General features: G+C 35.6%; 1 protein-coding gene across 1 annotated transcript; it reads right to left on the bottom strand.

The window, feature by feature from the left end:
• Nucleotides 1–7,714: 7,714 nt before the first annotated feature.
• On the bottom strand, nt 7,715–22,613 carry LOC145556067 (putative glucose-6-phosphate 1-epimerase). Its single transcript, XM_081617744.1, has 9 exons — nt 22,473–22,613; nt 22,113–22,256; nt 21,067–21,141; nt 10,763–10,819; nt 10,521–10,678; nt 10,313–10,444; nt 9,994–10,096; nt 9,758–9,857; nt 7,715–8,110 (listed from the first exon to the last, which is right to left on the bottom strand). Exons 2-9 carry the CDS (start codon nt 22,185–22,187, stop codon nt 7,893–7,895), a joined length of 918 nt encoding a protein of 305 aa, XP_081473870.1. The 5' UTR covers nt 22,188–22,256; nt 22,473–22,613; the 3' UTR covers nt 7,715–7,892.
• Between the last annotated feature and the right edge of the window lie 232 nt (nt 22,614–22,845).

The following is a 22,845-nucleotide window of genomic DNA, read 5'->3' as shown; positions in this document are numbered from 1 at the left end:
CTATTTATAAGTAAAGAAGAAATCGGCAGCTCCCGCGCCCTCTCTCGATAGACCCGCGCCCGCGAAGAAATGGGTACGGAACCCTCCGCGGGCTATCTGGGCAGACCCCGCGCCCGCGGCAACAGAGACCCTCGCCCGCGGCAGTGAAACCCGCGCCCGCGGCAGTGAAACCCGCGCCTGCGGCTAATCCCCTGCTCCCAAAGCCTGATCAGGGGGCCGCGGTCTCTCTAAATGGAGCGGCCTCTCCATTTTACCCGCGCTCGCGGAGAGCCCGCGGGGCAACCGCGGCAAGTTCCTGCCAAGTTTTGGCAATTTTGAGTAACATAGGCCCGCGCCCGCGGCAAGATGACCCGCGCCCGCGGCCTGCTGGATTTGCCTTGGAAACCTCTCCGAGGCCTCTCTAAGCCCTCTCTAGCCAAATGCTTCTTCCTTGCTTGATCATTAAGGTCCCAAATTGAATCCTTTGCCAAAGTGATTCTCACAATACCTACACAAGTAAACAAAGAAAGGAAATAAAAGGGAAAAAGAGCCAAATAAAGGAAAACACGATAAAAACACGAGAATCATAAAGAAAAGAGGAAAAAGAGAAACTAAAGGAAAAAGGACCAAAAATAAGAGAAGAAAGCATGAAAAAGGGAAAGAAATAACCCTAAAAGACTACCCTATGAGTGCCATAAATGACACTCATCAGTGGAGTCGCCAAAAACTGTAGGGAATAATTTCAAGCTTTAATCCCACTAGCTTGAACCCCACTGTGATCATACACTAAAGTACGGTGGCGTCAAAAAGGGAAGAAGATAGAGCAAAAGAGTCGCCAACAAGTTTTAGGAACTTGTAAACCGTTCACGAGGTGAAGGTTACACCCCTTAACGATCTAAGAGATCGTCAACTCCATAAGGTCTTGAACCAAATAATTAAGGGTTCGGGGATGAAGGTACAAATCCAACCTAAAAGAGATTGAACCTGCCCTAATAATAGGCCTCTACTTTATTCTGATCGTATTCATGTGCGCTTTCTGACTAACATGCAATCAATAGGATTACCCTAAACCTGTTTATCTATGTTGGTTAAATATAATGCACAAACAAATCTATTATTGGCGATCACTTGAATTATAATCACATTAACCCTAAACAAGATTATTAATTATCTTATTAAGCGTGCTTACAAGTACAAATTCCCTTTAAACATGCATAAAAGGTGTGATCAAGCAATAACAATAAATAATCAAGCAACAATAATAAATAATAAATATCATAAATAATAATCATAACAATAAAATTATAAAAATAATCATAAATCATGTTAAAGCATAATAAAAATAGCAAGATCCTAGACATGATACTAACAAGATTAATAACAAACCCTAGCATGCCACTAAGCAATAAAGATCAAATCTTTAGCCCTAACATGATACTAACATGAATAAACATTAGGAAGAACATAGGAAGCATCGCAGGAATCATATTTAATATTAAAATTACCCTAGACATGATACTAGGAATATCATAATAACAATATAAACATGATTTCTACATCATAATATCAATTAAAACCATTAAAGCACTTACTTTGGTGCTTCGTACCTCTTTCTAATAACAAAATACACACGTTAGTAACTTCAAGGAAAATAATAATCAAAACAATTAAATTAAATAATTGAAATAGAGATTTGGGACCAAACCCTCATAAATTAACCTTTCACGTCTAGGGCGAAGGCAACTTCGAATATGGCTAGGTGTATCTAAGTCTTGCGAATGCGGAATTTTGTATTTGAGAAAAGGCTAGTTTAGAAAAAGAGAGAGAGAATAATCAAGAAAATCTTGATGAGAGTTGGTGAGAATTGGTGAATATTGGTGAATGAAAACGGAGTTTTTAATACGATATTTATAGAGAAAACCAGCCAAAAAGATAAAATAAACAAAACAGAGTCTGACGCACAAAAAACAGAGCTGGCGCCAACCCTGGCTAGCTGGCGCCAGGCGCCAGGACTGGTTCCAGGCGCCAAAGCCTGGGGTCAGGCGCCAAGCCTATTTCCAACGTGTTTTCGAAAATCAGATAAGTTTGCCGTACTGGAGGATAAAATCATATAATTTCCTCGAAAATGCTATTTGATTTTGATTAAAAACTCTGAAAAGTCAAAAGTTAATTTATCAATGCTAATTGAATTAGGAATGAAAAGAACCTTCTAGAAGATTCTAGAAGACTAAAACCATTCCTAATTACATTAGGAATGATAAATCATATTAGGCCCTCCCCTAGATCATTGGGCCGTACATAAAGCTCAAACCGGGCCCAGTTTGGTAAATTGGCCATAACCTCCTCAATATTCATCGGAATTGGGCTTATAATATATCGTTGGAAAGGTCTTTGCAAGCCCCATCCAACTACACTAATATTGGACCCATATCATGGACCAACCAAACTGGATTGGCTGTTTTCTTAAAATAAGTTTTCAAAAACAGAGAGAAGAGAAAAGAAAATAAAACTTTCCGCAGCACTAGACTTTCCACACTTTCACTTCATTCGATTATGATTCGACGTGAAAGGTACTCATCACTGGGTTTGGTTTTGGGGAGACACAAATGGGTGTCTACACTGGAACATTAATCTGGGACTGCTTTAAGTATTTTTACTCTACAGGGACTGGCCTAAAGTCGTACTAAGTCAGTTTCATTGATTTATTAGCTTTTAATTACTCAAAGTAATTAATTAATTAATTAATTAGGCAAAATCCTTTTAGTCATTAATTAGTTTATTTAGACTTAATCACAAGTCAAACAAACGGTTAGGAAAAACACATAGAGTATGCACAGCAAATAATGCACAAGTAGTCAAGTAGGCATAATATGATGCAATGAGTTTGCAACCTAACCATGGCTCCAGTTCTCTAAAATTCAGGATATGGGTTGGCCAAAGAGGGTCCATGGTTATGAGTCAGGATTCACCGCGCGCAAGCCTTACCTTTGGAAGGGTTGGCGCGTGTGGATGGGACCCAGAGAGTTAAACTCGCTTCCATGGTTTGGTGAATTCAACATTCTTAGAAATACCCTTTGTTGCTCAGAGTGTTCAATCGGGTAGATGGAGCATGTATTCCCAGAGGGTTATGTCCATTTGTAGAACACATATGGGTTTCAGAAAAGAGAGAAAAACTCAATCAGGAAATAGAATCGAGCCAACAGTGCTAGAACTAGTCAAAACAAGAAGGTAGATTTCTGGCTCGGTATTGGAAGAACACGGCGCCAGACAACAGAGTCTGTCGCTAGAGAAATAACTTCGCCGCCAGACGACAAAATTGTTGCCAGGCGGCGAGGCCATTTTTCAGGCGACGAACGATGTTTTCTAGACGCTAGTTCCTACATGCCTCAGCAGCTTTCTGTGTTCTTAGAATTTTCCAGTTTTCGCAGTATTATTTCGATTCTAGTTGTGAAAGATATTTCTCAAATTTCCTACGTGTAAAAATCCTATGTTTTTTACTCATTACTGATGGTCTTTCCAATGAGAACCATTTTTATGCATATGACAATAATGTTAATCAAAATTACGCACATGAAATACTTAGAACTTTTCGAGTCTTGTCCACTCATTCTAAATAATTGCCAAAATAAATTTTAGTAATTAAAATAGAAATCCTCCCCAGTTGAGTCCCCAAAAACTGTAGAGAATATTTCAAGCATTACCCCAAACTTGAACCCCACTGTGATCATACACTTAAGTATGGTGGCGTCCAAATGGAAGGAAGCTAAAGCAAAAGAGTCGCCAACAAGTTTTAGGAACTTGTAAACCGTTCACAGGGTGAAGGTTACACCCCTTAACGATCCAGGAGATCGTTAACTCCAATAGGTCTGGAACCAAGACTGGAAGTTCAGGGATGAAGGTACAAATCCAATCTAAAAGAAAAAGAACGTGCCTTAATAATATGCCTCTACTTTATTCTGATCGTATTCATGTGCGCTTTCTGACTAACATGCAATCAATAGGATTAACCTAAACCTGTTTATCTATGTTGGTTGATTATTAATGCACAAATAAAACTATTATTGGTGATCACTTGAATTATAATCATATTAACCCTAAACAAGATTATTAATTATCTTATTAAGCGTGATTACAAGTACAAATTCCCTTTAAACATGCATAAAAGGCGTGATCAAGCAATAACGATAATAAGCATCAAGCAACATAATAATCACAGTAATTAAAATAATCATGTTCATGTTAAAAATAAAGCATAATAATAGCAAGATCCTAGGCATGATACTAACCAGATTAATAACAAACCCTAGCATGTCACTAAACATTAAAGATTGAAGCTTTAGCCCTAACATGATACTAACATGCTTATTTAGAAAGAAAATAGGAAGCATTAAAAAATCATAATTGATTTAAGAAGCGTATTCATTATCCTAAACATGATATTAAGAAAACATCCTAACATGATACTAGGAATCAAAATTATAACCTAAACATGATTTCTATATCAAAATATCAATTAAAAAAAATTAAATTACTTACTTGGATGCCTCATACCTCTTTCTAATAACAAAATACACGCATTAGTAACTTCAAGGAAAATAATAAATAAACAATTAAATTAAATAATTGGGACCAAACCCTCAGAAATATCAAACCTTTCACGTCTAGGGCGTAGGCAACTTCGAACTTGGCTAGGTGTGTCCAGTGCTAATGTATAAGGAATTGTGTTTGTAAAAGGCTAGGCTAGAAAGAGGGAGAGAGAGACTAAGATTTAGCTTAGAGAGAGAGAGAATTCTAGTTATTGGAAAACATAGGTCCAGGGACCCTATTTATAAGAAAATAGTCCGGAATCAATAGAAACAAATCAGAGTTTGAAAAGGAATAAAAATCAGAGTTTGTGTATATATATTTTTTAATAATTGTGTGCTAATTTTTAATCTCTTTGAAAAATTTTCAGGATACAAAGTGAAGATCTATGATTTTGCTTGTTGAATTATTTAGTTGGCGTGAGGTTGCTACACAAGATATTAGCAGGCCTTGGTTATAGAGTTAATTAGTTTTTTTTTTAGTACGGAGTATGAGTTTTGTGTAAATTTGGAAAGAATATTGATTGTACTCAAATACTTCGTATTAATGAGTTTTTGGGATTGGTTTTGTATAAACTACGTATATAATTTTCGTATTAATGAATTTTATTTTTTTTTATTGAAATCATATACGAGAATATATTAAAATACAAATAATTTTTATTTTTTAAAAAAAAAAAAGAAGAAAGAGACCATTTATTTGAAATAGGTGGTCTCAATTTTTGAAAAAGTGAGACCACCTATTTGAAATAGGTAGTCTCAGTTTTTGAAAAAGTGAGACCACCTATTTTAAATAACTGATCTCAGATTTTTAAAAATTGAGACCGCCTATCTTAAATGAGTGGTCTTAGTTTCTAAAACAAGAGACCACTTTTGATGAAGTGGTCTCTTAGGCCAAAGAGACCTGGAGCTAGAGACCACCCCTAAGGTAGTCTCTTAGGCCGTTTTGATATGGTCTCTTTGGCTAATTTTGTAGTAGTGCTTGTCGCCAGGCGACGAAATTGTTGCCAGGCGACAGGCTTTGTCGCCAGGTGACAAACCTGTCATTTGGCGATGCAGAAGGTTTTCCACGCGTTTTCAACGCGGAGAGTACTTTTGATAAAATCAAGTCGTAAAGTCCATACGAAGGGTAAAATCGTAATTTCATTTAAAACACTTCTTTTATTCCAAATAAAACTCATAAAACATAATTATCAATCCTAATCCCATTAGGATTTAAAAGAACCTTCTAGAAGTATCTAGAAGACTATAATCAATCCTAATTGCATTAGGAATGATTATTCATAATAGGCCCTCCTCTAGATCATTGGGCCGCATATAAGAACTAAACCAGGCCCAGTTTAGTATTTTGGCCATCACTTCCTCATTATTCATTAGAATTGGACTTATAATATATCGTTGGAAAGCTCTTTTCGAGCCCAATCCAACTACACCATTATTGGAACCATGTCATGGACCAAACTAAACTGGATTGGCTATTTTCATAAAATAGAACAGGTTTTCGAAAACAGAAACAAAGATTTTAAATAAAAACTAACCACAACATTAGACTTTCCACACTTTCACTTCATTCGATTATGATTCGACGCGAAAGGTATTCATCACTGGATTTGGTTTTGGGGAGACACAAATGGGTGTCTACAAAGTGCAAAACTACTTAAGATTCCAAATAACAAATTAACAAGTGCAAAACTACTTAAGATTCCAAATACCAACATCATTCGACTTTGAACCAACAATCTGCTATTCAAATCAATTGAACTTTCAAAACAATTGAACTTTCAGATGCTTTAAAAACCTAGTCAAAATAAATTTCATAGTTTTCCACACATCAATTAGTTACTTCAACATGAAACCTGAATTACGATATTTAGGACACCACACCAGCCAAAATACATCAACGCTAGTAGTAAAACAAATTTCATGGTGTTCCGCACATCATAAACTCAGCTTTGTTTCACAATTGTACAACATAAATTCCATTGATGGGAAAATTAGACATAAATTCCATTAATTTTCCTTGTATTCGCAGACATAACTCCAAACTAACAAATCATTTACAACAGAATTACCCAAATTAGCAATAAATTTAGTACAATGCATTCAAATTTTAAAATTTCTCCACCCAAAACAAACAAACAGTATACATTTTCAAAATTCAAGGGTTTCCCAAATTTCTTACCTGTACTAGCAGGAGAACAATGTTGATGCCTGAACAACCACCACCAAACAACGAACGAACAATCACAAACAACCGGAGACCCAGAAGCGACGCGAGAAGAACGCGAAATTCAGTGACAGGTAGAGAGGGAGTACAAAGAGAGGGAAGTTATGTATTTTAAATTCTTTATGGGAAGATGAACAAGGAAGTTAATGAGAGAGAAGGGAGAAGGATGTTAGTGAGAGAGAAAGGGAGGTTGAAAAACAGAAAACGGGTTTTCCCACACGTGACACCTTTGCAAATAGCTAAATTACTTTTTTACCCTTACTAACTGCAAAATGACGACGTTGCCCCTGCTAGAGCCATTCTCGTCTCTAGTTGCTAGATGCTGAGACATTCTCTTGAACTGCTTGTAAGATTGAACAAAATGGCTTTGGCTCAGAACAAAATTTTATTAATGCAATCTTTGCCCCTTAGATAACTCAGCCCAAATTCGGCAGTGTGGCGTACATTTCATCGATAGACATTATTTTGAAGACTATTTTGGTGTTTACAACTTGTTCGAGTTAAAACCCTTTGAATTCAGGGTTATTCACTTCCAATTAGAAGAAAAAGAACCCTCGTTAAATCTCTCTTTTACAATTTCTTCACTTGCTGTAAGAGATAACAAGAAATATATATTAAGTTTAGCAATCACCACAACAAAATCGTCTTGTTCAGATTCCATCTTTAAGTTCAAGTAGCTTCTTTGCTGATGCATTTGCGTTCGCGTTCGCCGAAGGACATGAACTTCATCTAACAGAGGATTGATTAAACTTTTAACTGAAGTTGAGGGAATTTACACACAAAACACTTAGAAAATTCACTGGGCTATAAAAAACATGTAACCATCTTCTGCTTCAGTCACGGTTATTTAAGCCGCGCTTTTTCGCCTGATAGCTTGACTTGTTCCAGCAGAAAAAATTAACAGATCAAGCCTAGCATCAGTCAGTTCAAGGTCATAATAGCATTTTATAGATTCATAGTAATACATATAGTCCACAAAAAAATGTCCTCATATGTTCTGCCAAAATATAATACTGTTAACAAAATATATCTGCATGGTCTTCTATCAGGAAAACAGAGCAGAAATCATAATATATTAAGAACAATTTTATACGAGGATGAAGTCAAGTAAATCCGTAAAGAACTCTACGGGGGTCAAGCTGGCCACTGCAGTAACTTGAAGATACAGTTGAGAGTTCTTGATATCCCTTCCACTCTTCTGAAGGTTTTAAGACTATGTTTGATTCAACCGCAGCTGAATCTACACAGAGCATGGATTTGTAGCCCTCATCTCCCAAGTCGGGAATAGCCTTTGCTTTCTTGTCCCAGGGATTCCAAACAGCTGTACAATAAGATTAAGGATTCTGTAAATGCCTCGACAGTATATTTTAAAAATGATATGTAATAGATTCTGAATTTAAAACATGCAGAGATCACAGGCTGTGCACTGTCATCTACGAGCAGATTTTGTTATTTTGACCTCACTAAATTAAGACTCGGAAAGAAAGGAAAAAAAAGACGGCGGGGGGTTTAGTATACAAAATTAACAAAAGCACAGCTGAAAAAAAAAAAAACAAAACAAAAAATAAGCGCAAATAGAAAGAAAGAAGAGATTCAACTGTTCAATTTAGCACAAATACGGAGTACCAAGTTATGATCAACAAAAATTGAGAGTAACCCCAAAGTGAATGGCATTAATAATCATTGGACATAAGAGAAAACTTCCTTTCCCCATGCTAGCTATTTGTTATTTATATCTCAAATTATGTAATGCAAGAAACAATTGCATTGGTGCTTAACCTCAGAACTTCAAAACCTGGAACTGTTCAGTTTTAGTTTTCTTGAATTTCAAGTATTTCCTTGCCCTAAGACCCAATCCTTAGCCCCTTAGTTTATATAATAATTTTTTTGTTAAATACTCCCTCCGTCCCCGAATGATAGTCACTTTTGCCATTTTTAGTGACTCAAAATGTTAGTCACATTTGCTTTTTTCAAGTACCATTAATATTATTTTTTTTACCAAAATTCTCTTAACATTTGCAAAAACATTTGTGCAAACTTAACTTTCCCATGCAAATTTAACTTTCCTTTAATGAACTAGCTACGGCAAAAGAGAAATACTAGGAAATTGCAATGAATTAAAGAGAAGGACGGCTTAAACTTGATTGATTACGATAGAGAAGGGTACAATTGATAACTTGAGGCTATCACTCTCCTTAGTAGCTTGAGGCTACAACTCTCACCAATGTTTTCACTTAATTTCTGGATACCTTCTCTAGACACTCCTAACTTATCTTATACTAAGATGGTCATAGAGGACCTTGGAGCTTACATGTGATACTTAGCTAAACTAGGAAAAAACATAAAGTGACACAAAGAAACTAAGCTGCTTTCCTTCCTTCTCTTCTTCTTAATTACGTTTGTCTTCTTGTTAATTGGAACTTCCATAGTCCCTTGAAGTGTTTGCTGCTGGTGTTGTCTTTCTTCCTGCTTGGTTGACTTGCCTTCTTCGTGTATAGGCCTTAATGGGGATGTGATTTGTCCGACCACCTTGACCAGGTGGATCCGTGACATTTCCCATGTACTTTAATTACTTTCTCTCTCTACTTTTTGCATACCCAATGTAATTTTACTTTTTCAATGGACTTTCTTTAATTCTCCTTAATTCCCGTGATTTTTCTTCATAAGTGACTATCAATCGGGGACGGAGGGAGTAACATACAATGAGTTGTCTTTTGCAAAATATTTAATTCAATTCATAGTCCTTCCCGGGTAATTCTTGTTTGATTTTGTTAAAGTTTTTGTTTTTGTCGTTAATTGTCATTTTTTTTAAGACGTCGTTAATTGTCATTTGTAAATGCCGTACGGCTTAAATCAATAAAAATTAGTGTTCTTTAGGGCTTCTTTAAAAAAAAATAAAAGAAAGATATGAATAAGGATAATTTTTGTAGAGTTCTTGAAAACTGTAATTTTGAAACATATACATTACCTGCATCAGGCATGCCGTCTTTACGCAACACAAAGGTGCGCTTCTTCTCATGATCTATAATAGCAATCTTAAATGGTGTTCTCAGATATACACGATCAACCTACAATAGAGCAGCCATTTATGATTGAAATTACAGTAACTCCTATAATCCTACTAAAATGCTCAAATGCCATTAATACAGGATAACCTCCAATTGGTAAACAAAACTTTTGTGACAAAAGTGATTAATTAAGTACCTCACCATCAAAAGTGATTGCATCTGCCTGCTCTGTGTACCTCTCTTTATTCATCAAATTATCAAGGTAATCTAAAGTCTCCAAGCCTTCAATGCGCACTTCACTGCAAATTATAATGAATCATGTAATCAGCCGAATTATTAAGGTAATCACACTGCTTGTAAAGCTAGAAAACCACCAAAGCAGCAACAAAAGTTGACAGAAGTGACAAAAGCATCAGTTCCATCATAACACACAATTTAAAATGTCTAGGAATGAGTTTTGCCAAGAGTGAGATAGTTTTGATATAGAACACAATTAAAGGGTATCTATAGCAAACCTTATATCTGACACAGACAAGTAATTACGCAGGGCGAACATAAATGAGAAGCTTTTGTTATCCGTATTTCTCACACGAGGAATCAAAGTGAGCTTTCCAGAGCTAATAGAAACTCGAAGCCTCAATTCAAAGCTGAATGAAAACAAGAAATGATTAGTATACATGCGGTCTTATACCTGAAATGGTGAAACTACAATAAAAGGCAGACCTCTGAGACCATGTCTTTAAATCATCTTCAGTGGACTTTAATATAAGATCCACAGTCGAATTATTGGTTGCAGGAGACAGTGGTGCAGGAGAGCTATCCAGTGACCACATCCTGTTCCTTGCCAATCCATGTCGCTCAAGTGAGCCAAAATTTCCAAACTAAAACAAGTAAAGCTGATAAGAATGCAGATTTTCAAAACGTATGAAAGCAGTGATATTTTGATTCCTTGGTCTCAAGCTAACCTGTGGAAAGCAAATAGGAATCCCTCCTCGAACAGCTTTCGGTGGCTTCCAGATTGCCTGTCAAGCATCATTTCCTTGTAGTCATCCATCAAAAAGTGATTCAGAGAAATAATAGTTGCTAGCTTAGGTTAGGCTAGGCCATGCTTAATTTGGTAAAAGTTGGATATCTATAACTGTAGACACCCATTTGTGTCTCCCCAAAACCAAACCCGGTGATGATTACCTTTCACGTCGAATCATAATCGAATGAAGTGAAAGTGCAGAAAGTCTAGTGTTACGGATAGTTTTAATTTTTTTTTCTCTTCTCTCTGTTTTTGAAAGCCTATTTTAAGAAAACAATCAATCCAGTTTGGTTGGTCCATGATATGGGTCCAATAGTAGTGTAGTTGGATAGGGCTTGAAAAGAGCTTTTCAACAATACATTATAAACCCAATTCCAATGAATATTGAGGAAGTTATGGCCAAATTACTAAACTGGGCCCGGTTTGAGCCTTATATGCGGCCCAATGATCTAGAGGAGGGCCTAATATGGATTTATCATTCCTAATGCAATTAGGAATGGTTTTAGTCTTCTAGATTCTTCTAGAAGGTTCTTTTCATTCCTAATTCAAATTGACTTTTGTTGACTTTATTTTTAGAGTTTTAATCAGAATAAAAGAATGTTTTTGAAGAAAATACGATTTTATCCTCCTGTACGGTTAATGGTTAATTTTTATCTGATTTTAGAAAACGCGTCAGAAATTTAATTAGCGCCAAACGCCAGCCATTAGCGCCTGGCGCTAAGCTTGGCGCCTGACGCTTTCAGAGCTCTGGTTCGATTTTCTATCTTTTTGGCCAATTTTCTCTATAAATAGCCTCCTAAAAACTCCGTTTTGATTCACCTACAATCTACAATCATCAACTCTCTCTAAGCTAAAGCTTCTCTCTTTCTCTTTTCTAAACCTACCTTTCTTACAAAATTCCGCATTCACAAGACCTAGATACAACTAGCATTATTCGAAGTTGCCTTCGCCCTAGACGTGAAAGGTTTTAATTTCTGAGGGTTTGGTCCCAAATCTCTCTTTCAATTATTTAATTTAATTATTGTTTATTATTTTCCTTGAAGTTACTAACGCGTGTATTTTTTTATTAGAAAGAGATACGAGGCATCCAAGTAAGTGATTTAACTGATTTTTTGATATTATGATATAGAAATCATGCTTAGATTGTTATTTTGATTCCTAGTATCATGTTAGGATATTTTATTGCTTCCTAGTATCATGTTTAGCGTAAAGAATAAGTTCATTAAATCAAGTATGATTGTTATGATACTTCCTATTTCTCTTCCTAATATTTATGATTGTTAGTATCATGTTAGGGTTAAACCATTGATTTTTATTGTTTAGTGACATGCTAGGGTTTGTTATTAATCTTGTTAGTATCATGCCTAGGATCTTACTATTATTATTATGCTTTAACATGATTATTATGATTATGATTATTATAATTGTTATGATGATTATTGTTTTAATTATTATCATGATTATTATGATTATGATTATTATTATGTTGCTTGATTATATTTTATTTTTATTGCTTGATCACGCCTTTTATGCATGTTTAAAGGGAATCTTGTACTTGTAATCACGCTTAATAAGATAATTAATAATCTTGTTTAGGGTTAATATGATTATAATTCAAGTGATCACCAATAATAGTTTTATTTGTGCATTAATATTCAACCAACATAGATAAACAGGTTTAGGTTAATCCTATTGATTGCATGTTAGTCAGAAAGCGCACATGAATACGATCAGAATAAAGTAGAGGCCTATTATTAGGGCAGAATCAATCTATTTTAGGTTGGATTTGTACCTTCATCCCCGAACTACCGGTCATAATTCCAGACTTATTTAGTTAACGATCTCTTGGATCGTTAATGGGTGTAACCTTCACCCTGTAACCGTTTACAAGTTCCTAAAACTTGTTGGCGACTCTTTTGCTCTATCTTCTTTCCCTTTAGACGCAACTGTACTTTAGCGTATAATCACAGTGAGGTTCAAGCTAGGGGTAATGCTTGAAATCAGCGTTACAAGGTTCGCGGTACATAGCCACGAACCGCGAACTGAGTCGCGCGTATCGGAACGCGGAACAAACGCGATTTGAGTCGCTAGGGTTCACGACCTGGTTCGCTGAAGGAGGCGTCTCTGGTAGCAACTAGGCGACTGAATGGGTTCAATGGTTTTTTGCGATATTTCCAATGCATTTTCTCTCTCTTCTGGTTTTATATATCTTAGGAATTAGGAGTAGTTTTTTATCTCTCTTCTCCTTTCTCCGGTAGTACTATTAAGCCAGTAAGTTTATAATGCTGTTTTTATTGGAGTATTTATTATTTATTTATTTGTACTACATAGGGTGGCGGCTAGGGTTATATTCCAAATGGGCTTAAATCTTTGGGCTTTATATTATATATATTATGTACTCTATTTTCTTAACCAACCCACATAAATTCCTAAGATACAACTATATTTTATATTATTTTCCAAATCAATACCTTATTAATAAAAATCACCCATATATTTTATTATTTTATTTATTTCGTACCCAATCGTACCGGATTCATCACGGGTAGCGTGTTGCGTATCCGTTTCCGTACCACGTTTCGAATCGAATCGTGTACCTTGTAACATTGCTTGAAATATTACTTACAGGTTTTTTTGGCGACTCTAATGGGGAGGATTTCTATTTTAATTCCTGAAATTTATTTCGGCAATGATTTAGAATGAGTGGATGAGGCTCGAAAAGTTCTAAGTATTTCATGTGCGTAATTTTGATTAACATTATTGTCATATGCATAAAAAAGATCCCATTAGAAAGACCATCCGTAATGAGTTAAAACATAGGATTTTTTACACGTAGGAAATTTGAGGAATATCTTTCACAACTAGGATCGAAATAACACTGCGTGAAACTGGAAAATTTTATCGAGCACATAAAGCTGTTGAGGCATGTAGGAACTAGCGTCAGCGAACAAAGATTAGCGCCAGTATTTTGACTTTAGCGCCAGACGACAGCCTCTACGCTAAAGCCAAAAAGTGGCGCTAGCCTCTGTTTGCTAGCGCCAAGTTCTTCCAATACCGAGCCAGAAATATGCGTTCTAATTTCGACCAGTTTTTAGCACTGTTTGCTCGATCCTACTTCCCGATTGAGTTTTTCTCACTTTTCTGAAACCCATATGCGTTCTACATATGGACATAACCCTCTTGGAGTTCATGCTTCATCATCCTGATTGAACGCTCTGTGCAACAAAGGGTACATTCGAGAATGTTGAATTCACCAAACCATGGAAGCGAATTTTTCTAAACTCGCGGTGTCCCATCCACTCGCGCCAACCCTTCACGGTTAGGCTTCCACGCGGTGCATCCGGACAATTAACCATGGACCCTCTTTGACCAAACCCATATCCCGAACTTTAGAGAACTAGAGTCATGGTTAGGTTGCAAACTCATTGCATCATACTGTGCCTACTTGACTAATTGTGCATTATTTGTTGTGCATACTTATTATGTGAGTAAACTAACCGTTTAGTTTGACTTGTGCTTGTAAATAAGTCTTAATAAACTAATTAATGACTAAAGGACTTTGCTTAATTAATTAATTAATTAATTAATTTGATCTAATAAATATGCCTTAAGTCGAGTCATAGTTTCTTTAAGTCAACCCGGATTTTTATTCCCGTATACTGCACAAATATCAACTTGTTTTGGTCATAGTCGGAGTTCTAGTTAGAACTACGAGTCGTACAGCCTATGGATCTGTAGCCCCGAGTTTTATCTTTAATCTAGAGTTGGTTTCATCCCAATGAGAGTCACAGATCAAAAGTTATGACTAAAATATTACAACCTGTCCAGTTTAATGCATATACGTGAGGTCTTAACTTAGTCTTTGTTCGAGTCTAGTCACATAGTCTAGCCACATGGTCATGACACGAGTCTTAACATGTTACCTACACTCACTAGTCTTAGCACACACTTTGTGTATATGTCACCATGACCATGTCTTAGGTTCATGCATGAGTCGTTCTTTCCGTCATTTGAGTTGGGGGTGCATTCTATTCCTAATTCTTCCATATTTCTCCATCTACATCATCTTTCCATTCTCTACATGCTTTCTCCATATCACAACCTTCATTCTTCCTACCTTCTACCATCCATGCATGTTGAATCGAGTTTCAGTCATGTGATTGACAAACAAAAAAAATGAGGGTAATGATGAAACAAATGCACAAGGCAAGCTTCTCACCAAGATTTCATGCATTCTTCTTCTTTTTTCAAACCTTTCCCCAATAAAGTCTAGCATAGGCACTTTTCACTTTCCTTAGATTTATTTTGTAGGATTTTTTCCTTTTTTCTTTTAATAAAATGAGCATTTATTTCCTTGCATATGATCATTGCATTGCAAAGCAAATAAAAAATTAAAAAAAAATAAAAATAAAAAAATCCATGTCAAACTAAGCACAAAGTATACCAATGATTTAAGGCACCCCTTGTAGCCACATCATATTGCCTTTCACCTTTCAAATATGCAACCCTTTTTTGATAAACCACTTTGAGCCTAGTCTAACGATAGACCTTTCATTCTTCAACCTACATCAACCTAACCTTGGGATGGGGTAGTGTGCAACTTATGCAATTTTTAAAAAAAAAGCTTGAGTGATTTCAAAAGATCAAAATAAATAAATAAGCAATAAAACAAAATAATAAAAGTGTACAAAAAGGCAAGTGTTCCAATGTCTTTGATATGAAAATGTCTTCGATATGAACACGTCTCTTATCGAGTGCTCAGTACCGTGCCTGAGAAACATGAATGCCAAGTGAGTGATAGACCGCATGATCGGGATTGCCTACACTTATAAAAATAAAATGCTAAAACAAAATAAAAAAGAAACCTTAAAAGAGTAGAAACTCATGCATAAAAATATAAAGATTCAAAATCAAGGTTGCACACCTTGGGGGCTTATCTAGGGTCTTGAGCCTTTATCCCCTTTTTCTTCAAGCCTTTAGCCTAACCACGTTACAACCCTTCAAAAGACCTTTTTGAGGTATACACACACTTGTGCGAGGTTTGGCTAGAGCTACGTTCGGCCTGATTCCTAACGGATACGTAAGCAACCTCACATCGAGGTGCGGCCGTAATAAAAATGCATTCATATTCACATTCACACACTTACACCGTGATCATATGAAGGGATTCCCTGTGTTCATCCCTATTCATTTAGAGCTAGACTTGGGGGCTTGATCCCTACATCATTAGCTTACCTAGCCTAAGAGTCACCATCATTTGACTCTTATAAAAATAATATCTTTCCACACACTTAACTCTTGCGGCCTAACTTTAGTGTCACTATCACACACTGCACAAATACATGACCAAATATACTTCCCGTAGGAACCCTTTGTCATGAAATCTTAATACAACGCTGAAGCATGCCTTGTCATATCAACATCAATCATCATTGCATCACAAAGTACGAAGTGCTTAGCCTCCGTGCCTAAGTTACCCAAATACTTTCATCATTGAGTCAATAATTGAGATAGCCTAGGATGAATTAATCCTTGAACCTTGAGAGATAGTATCAAACAACATTTGACTAAGCTCATTCAACATGCATTCGAAAACTTCGATTCTTTTTTCGCGTCTTTCTTTTTCCGGAGAAAGTCGGTACTCTCCACAAAAATGATGGAAAATTTTTGCTTTTCTGCGTTTTTGAGTCGCACGATCACAAAACAATGCACACACGGGTCATGAGTCACACGTGTCAATTCACCTCGAGTGAGTCATCATTAAGTCAAGTTTATACCTTGAGTCATGTCAAGTCAATGAGTCAAACAACATTAAGTCTTAGGTTAACCCTAAAGAAAGATAAGCAAAGTCCTATAGTCAAAAATATAAATGCAGGTGCAATCCAGCATGCGAGGACATTCCCGGATTTTTTTCGAAAAAACCACGAATATGACACAAGAAATTCCTCCAAGATAAGAGGAGTTACATTCATCAGTAAATTAGAGGTGAAGAGCTTTAATTTACAAAAGACTTGACCGGATTTGGTTGAAAGGAAACAACCAAGCTCAAAGTTCGGAGCGAAACCGAGCACCAGCGGCAGAAAAAGCAGAATAGGGAAGACCCGACTCCGACAACAACATCCAGCGTCTGGCAATAGATTTCAGCGCTTGGCGCTAGATCCCAGCGTCTGGCGACAGGCAAAATCGCGGCGCCAGAGATATTTGAGCAGCGACAAAGCTTGAAGCCTCTCAGAACAACAATTTCGGGTTCCTTGGTACGCTAGTTGGCCCCTATAAGCAATTCGACATGATTGAGTAGTCGATTTGATTACGACCGCAAAAAAGTGATGTTCCTTAGCTTAAAGCGCATCGTCTCACTTAGCTTAAAGCGCCTAAACATTGGCTCATCACAAAGGCACCGACGTAATGGTTCACAGCACCGACATACAGGTTCACAATTCAAAGTACCGACGCACTGGTTTACAAGCAGCAGAAGTGCCGACACACTAGCTAAAGCAAAGTTCAAGCGAGCTTTAAAGATCGACAAGCGTCGGTTTTCGGTAGTTTCCTTCGGAATATTATCGCAACAACTGAGGATGACTTCAAGAGAGGTTATTTTTTCGACGACATTCGCTAAGATTGTGGAGGTTGTCACCGAGATTTGAGAAGATAGCACAAGCTGGACGGTTTTCGACGACATTCGCTAAGATTGTGGAGGTTGTCACTGAGATTTGAGAAGATAGCACGAGATAGGCGGTCTTCGACAACATTCGCTAAGATTGTGGAGGTTGTCACCAAGATTTGAGAAGATAGCACGAGATGGGCGGTCTTAGACGGCATTCGCTAAGATTGTGGAGGTTGTCACCAAGATTTGAGAAGATAGCACGAGATGGGCGGTCTTCGACGGCATTCGCTAAGATTGTGGAGGTTGTCACCGAGATTTGAGAAGAGCGGTTCGTGATGAGGCGGTCTTCGACGACTTTTGCTATGATTGGAAAGGTTGTCACTATGATTCAAGAAAAGGCTCGAGATGTAGCAACATTGATCGACGGCGTTCCCTAGATTGTGATCGTCAAAACAAGCAGCAAGATGGCGTTCCCTAGATTGTGGAAGGTTATCACGACAAATACAACAGCAATGCAACAGCAGCAGATCGGTTACTTCAAAGACGTGTGCTCGACGATGCAAGATACAGGTTTCTTAACTCTTTTATCTGTTTAACTAACACTAGTTTGCAGGTATCGGCGTTACAAGAATGATTTAGGATCGCGGAATGTTCTGAATCATTCTCCGTCCCTATCGCTACTTTGACTTTTGTTTTCGAAACTTGCGTTTCTCAAAACTCAGTCAAAGTGGGGGCTTCTGTAGACACCCATTTGTGTCTCCCCAAAACCAAACCCGGTGATGAGTACCTTTCACGTCGAATCATAATCGAATAAAGTGAAAGTGCAGAAAGTCTAGTGTTACGGATAGTTTTAATTTCTTTTCTCTTCTCTCTGTTTTTTAAAGCCTATTTTAAGAAAACAGCCAATCCAGTTTGGTTGGTCCATGATATGGGTCCAATAGTAGTGTAGTTGGATATGGCTTGAAAAGAGCTTTCTAACGATATATTATAAGCCCAATTCCGATGAATATTGAGGAAGTTATGGCCAAATTAATAAACTGGGCCCGGTTTGAGCCTTATATGCGGCCCAATGATCTAGAGGAGGGCCTAATATGGATTTATCATTCCTAATGCAATTAGGAATGGTTTTAGTCTTCTAGATTCTTCTAGAAGATTCTTTTCATTCCTAATTCAAATTGACTTTTGTTGACTTTATTTTTAGAGTTTTAATCAGAATAAAAGAATGTTTTTGAGGAAAATACGATTTTATCCTCCTGTACGGTTAATTTTTATCTGATTTTAGAAAACGCGTCAGAAATTTAATTAGCGCCAAACGTGGCGCTAGCGTTAGCGCCTAGCGCTAATGTCAGCGTCTGGCGCTAACCTTGTTTTTTCGCGTCAGAACTCTGGTTTGATTTTCTATCTTTTTGGCCAATTTTCTCTATAAATAGCCTCCTAAAACTCCGTTTTGATTCACCTACAATCTACAATCATCAACTCTCTCTAAGCTAAAGCTTCTCTCCCTCTATTCTAAACCTACCTTTCTTACAAAATTCCGCATTCACAAGACCTAGATACACCTAGCATTATTCGAAGTTGCCTTTGCCCTAGACGTGAAAGGTTTTAATTTCTGAGGGTTTGGTCCTAAATCTCCTTTTCAATTATTTAATTTAATTATTTTTTATTATTTTCCTTGAAGTTACTAACGCGTGTATTTTGTTATTAGAAAGAGATACGAGGCATCCAAGTAAGTGCTTTAATTGATTTATTGATATTATGATATAGAAATAATGTTTAGATTGTTATTTTGATTCATAGTATCATGTTAGGATATTTTATTGCTTCCTAATATCATGTTTAGGGTAAAGAATAAATTCCTTAAATCAAGTATGATTGTTATGATACTTCCTATTTCTCTTCCTAATATTTATGATTGTTAGTATCATGTTAGGGTTAAACCTTTGATTTTTATTGTTTATTAACATGCTAGGGTTTGTTATTAATCTTATTAGTATCATGCCTAGGATCTTACTATTATTATTATGCTTTAACATGATTATTATGATTATGATTATTATAACTGTTATGATGATTATTGTTTTAATTATTATCATGATTATTATGATTATGATTATTATTATGTTGCTTGATTATATTTTATTTTTATTGCTTGATCCACCTTTTATGCATGTTTAAAGGGAATCTTGTACTTATAATCACGCTTAATAAGATAATTAATAATCTTGTTTAGGGTTAATATGATTATAATTCAAGTGATCACCAATAATAGTTTTATTTGTGCATTAATATTCAACCAATATAGATAAACAGGTTTAGGTTAATCCTATTGATTGCATGTTAGTCAGAAAGCGCACATGAATACGATCAGAATAAAGTAGAGGCATATTATTAGTGCAGGTTCAATCTATTTTAAGTTGGATTTGTACCTTCATCCCCAAACTACCGGTGATGGTTTCAGATCTATTTTAGGTAACGATCTCTTGGATCGTTAAGGGGTGTAACGTTCACCCTGTGAACGGTTTACAAGTTCCTAAAACTTGTTGGCGACTTTTTTGCTCTATCTTCTTTCCCTTTGGACGCCACCGTACTTTAGTGTATGATCACAGTGGGGTTCAAGGTAAAGGTAATGTTTGAAATATTCCCTACAATAACTAATCTATAGGGTGTTGAAACTTTTGTAAATGATTAATAGGAATTTATTCCAAAATCTAATAATAAAAAGTACAAGCACATCCCAAATACCAAAAGTTAATAATTTTAAGATGCTATTGAAGATGGAATAGCAATAAGATTTTCAAGAACTAGTGATGAATTTGCATCCTGCTAATTCTACATAGTTCAATTAGATTCATGCAAAATGCATTATATCTTTCTCATAAGCACCGGTTATTTTATCTTCTCCAATGTAAATGGCATTCAGCTGATTCACCAAAGAGCTTAGATAAGGCGTTTTCAAACCAGCCGTGAATTAAAATATTAGAAATATTCCTGTTGACTAAACTACCCTTTTGGTATTTATAGGGAATTTGGGCATTATTTGTAGCATTAAGATGATAGTGACAAAGAATGGAATCCTCAAGCCAATAAGTGGTGATTAAGAAGACCATGAAAAAAATAGCGTTCCTGTTCAAAAGATGAAAGTTATACTCATCCTCATTCATCTTTTAAAGGGCAACAGAAAGGGAAAAAGATGTTTGGTTACCTTTGCATATTTTAAGGTTAGAATAGATCCCTTCCTATTCTTTGTCCACTAGTTCAGTCGTTCCTTTCTCTCAAATATAGCCAGAAGGAAAATTCCAAAAGCATAACTTTTCCAATGTTAGTGTTCGTAACTCATTATTCTCATGTCAACCTAATAGGCTACCAATTTTTTTTTAAGAAAGCAATACAACACTTCCGAATCTATGATTAAAATCTCAATGCATACTTTAAGATAGAACAATTAAGACGTAAGCAATAAACTAATTATCTTAAACCATGTATCCTTCACAACTTAATTTGTAAATATCCGGGATTGTTCTCCCAAATGTTTTAGCAGTATCTTAAACAATATATCCTTTACAACTTAATTTATAAGTATCTGGGTCCCAAATGTTTTAGCATCTAAATTACTATGAATACAAAAATTCCTCCCTTACCTTGCTGCTCATGAAAAGCAAATCTTCTCTCCGTTCATTTTTCCAAGAAACAACCTGCCCACCATAAAGTAGTACCTGCAACACATGTAATTTTCTTCCTCGATGACATGATGTCCATGACCATATGAAATTAGCTTATAATTTTTGTTTTATGCTACACTAAAAAAATAGTTTTCTCCATACAATACAGCTATGTCCTGTAGTCACTTAGATTCTGATAAGAAAATATTACAATAAACAATTGCTTGATTATCAAGCAGTCAATTAAAAACGGAAGGAAATTCAAATTCTCGAACTGAGAATGCAACTTTTGGCAGATAATTTTTTTTTGTTTTTTTTGTTTTTGGAAGATAATTGATCAGAAGTTAGTCTTCAATGTAACAGAATTATGAACTGAATTGCAACAATATTTTTCACATTATTATGCATGCCCTTCTCCTTAAAAAGAAATTATAGTCCTTAATTGGAAACAAAACTAACTTCTGAGTATGACTTTCCTTTAATCCTTCATCTTCTAAAGCAGCTACAATATCAATCATATTCATCATAATTTTATTTTATTTTTTACAAGAAAAAAAGGGATATTCACCATAATTAAGGTCACATAATATAAACAAAGTTATTCATTCATCACCCGATTACCCGAATCAAATATCTCACAGATTAAATAAGAATTAAAAAAAAAATTCCCTTCATCCTTCCCCCAAATTAGAACTGTCACAGATCACATACAAGTTTATTACCTAAATTTTGACTGAAAATCCCATTTGATCAGAAAACTTCAAAAATCGTGATTTTAATGTCAACTCGAATAATTCTTACTTCTGCTTTGCTTTGCAATCAATTAGAAACCCTTGAACCCATTTCTTTCTCAAAAAATAAAAACCAAAATAAAGTTTACATCTTTTGCAAAATGAACGAAAACCCAGTAATTCTACTTGTATAAAAACAAAACCCAAGAAAATTAAATAAATAAAAACATGAATTTAACAGAGAAAAACAAGAAACGAAATTTATAATAAAGTAGAAAGAAATAGAGATCAAACCTCAGCAGATGATCCCATGGGTTCAGTCAAAACAACTCTGGGAAATCCATCATTATCAATCAGATTGACAGGCATCTGCTTTAACTTTAATCTTCCCTTCAAATTCCCAACAAATGGGTTCAATTTCCCTTTTCTCCACTCCAGCTGCAATTCAACATTCACAAATTAATCATAAAAAAAAATAAAAATAAAATAAACTAAAATAAACCCAGAAAATAATAAATATAAGTATTCTAACAAATTCAAAAAAAAAAAAAAAAAAAAAACATACATATAAATGAAGGGAGAATCAGACAGTAATAAAGAAGGTAATAGAATTGAAAATGGTATGTGAAGTTGTATAAGTAAAGAAATACAAACCCCAATTGGTAGATGAAAGTGAGTAAACGTTTGGTTAACCTTTTTTTTTTATTTATTTATTTTTTTTTTTAAACCACGTTTGGTTTAACTATTCAATTTTCCTTTCAATTTAAATTGAAAAGGCTTACGTTTATGGGACTGGATTTTAGCGGTTTGAAGAGGTTCCCACCAACTATTAGATCATCAAATTTACAAAATTTATATCTGTTTATGCAATATATAAAAAGACAGCTAATATATGAGAATTTTTTTTTTTTTTTTTTTTTTGGACAAATAATATAATACGTATGAGAAGTAGAAGAAGTAAAAAGGGTGACAAAAGGAACTAAGACATATGCCTAATCTTAATCATCTTAATATTCTTAAAGAAATG

Source organism: Chenopodium album, chromosome 1 (assembly GCF_948465745.1).
Source record: "Chenopodium album chromosome 1, dcCheAlbu1.1, whole genome shotgun sequence".
Classification (NCBI taxonomy): domain Eukaryota; kingdom Viridiplantae; phylum Streptophyta; class Magnoliopsida; order Caryophyllales; family Amaranthaceae; genus Chenopodium; species Chenopodium album.
Note: the sequence above shows the minus strand (reverse complement) of the source record. Positions and strands in the feature narration are given on the sequence as shown.

Coding starts and splice junctions, on each gene's coding strand:
- LOC145556067 (XM_081617744.1), bottom strand. CDS start 22,187: ATGCCTGTCAATCTGATTGATAATGATGGATTTCCCAGAGTTGTTTTG. Junction 10,445..10,520: donor TTAAAGACATGGTCTCAGAG/GTCTGCCTTTTA, acceptor GTTTTCATTCAG/CTTTGAATTGAGGCTTCGAG. Junction 8,111..9,757: donor AGACGGCATGCCTGATGCAG/GTAATGTATATG, acceptor CTTATTGTACAG/CTGTTTGGAATCCCTGGGAC.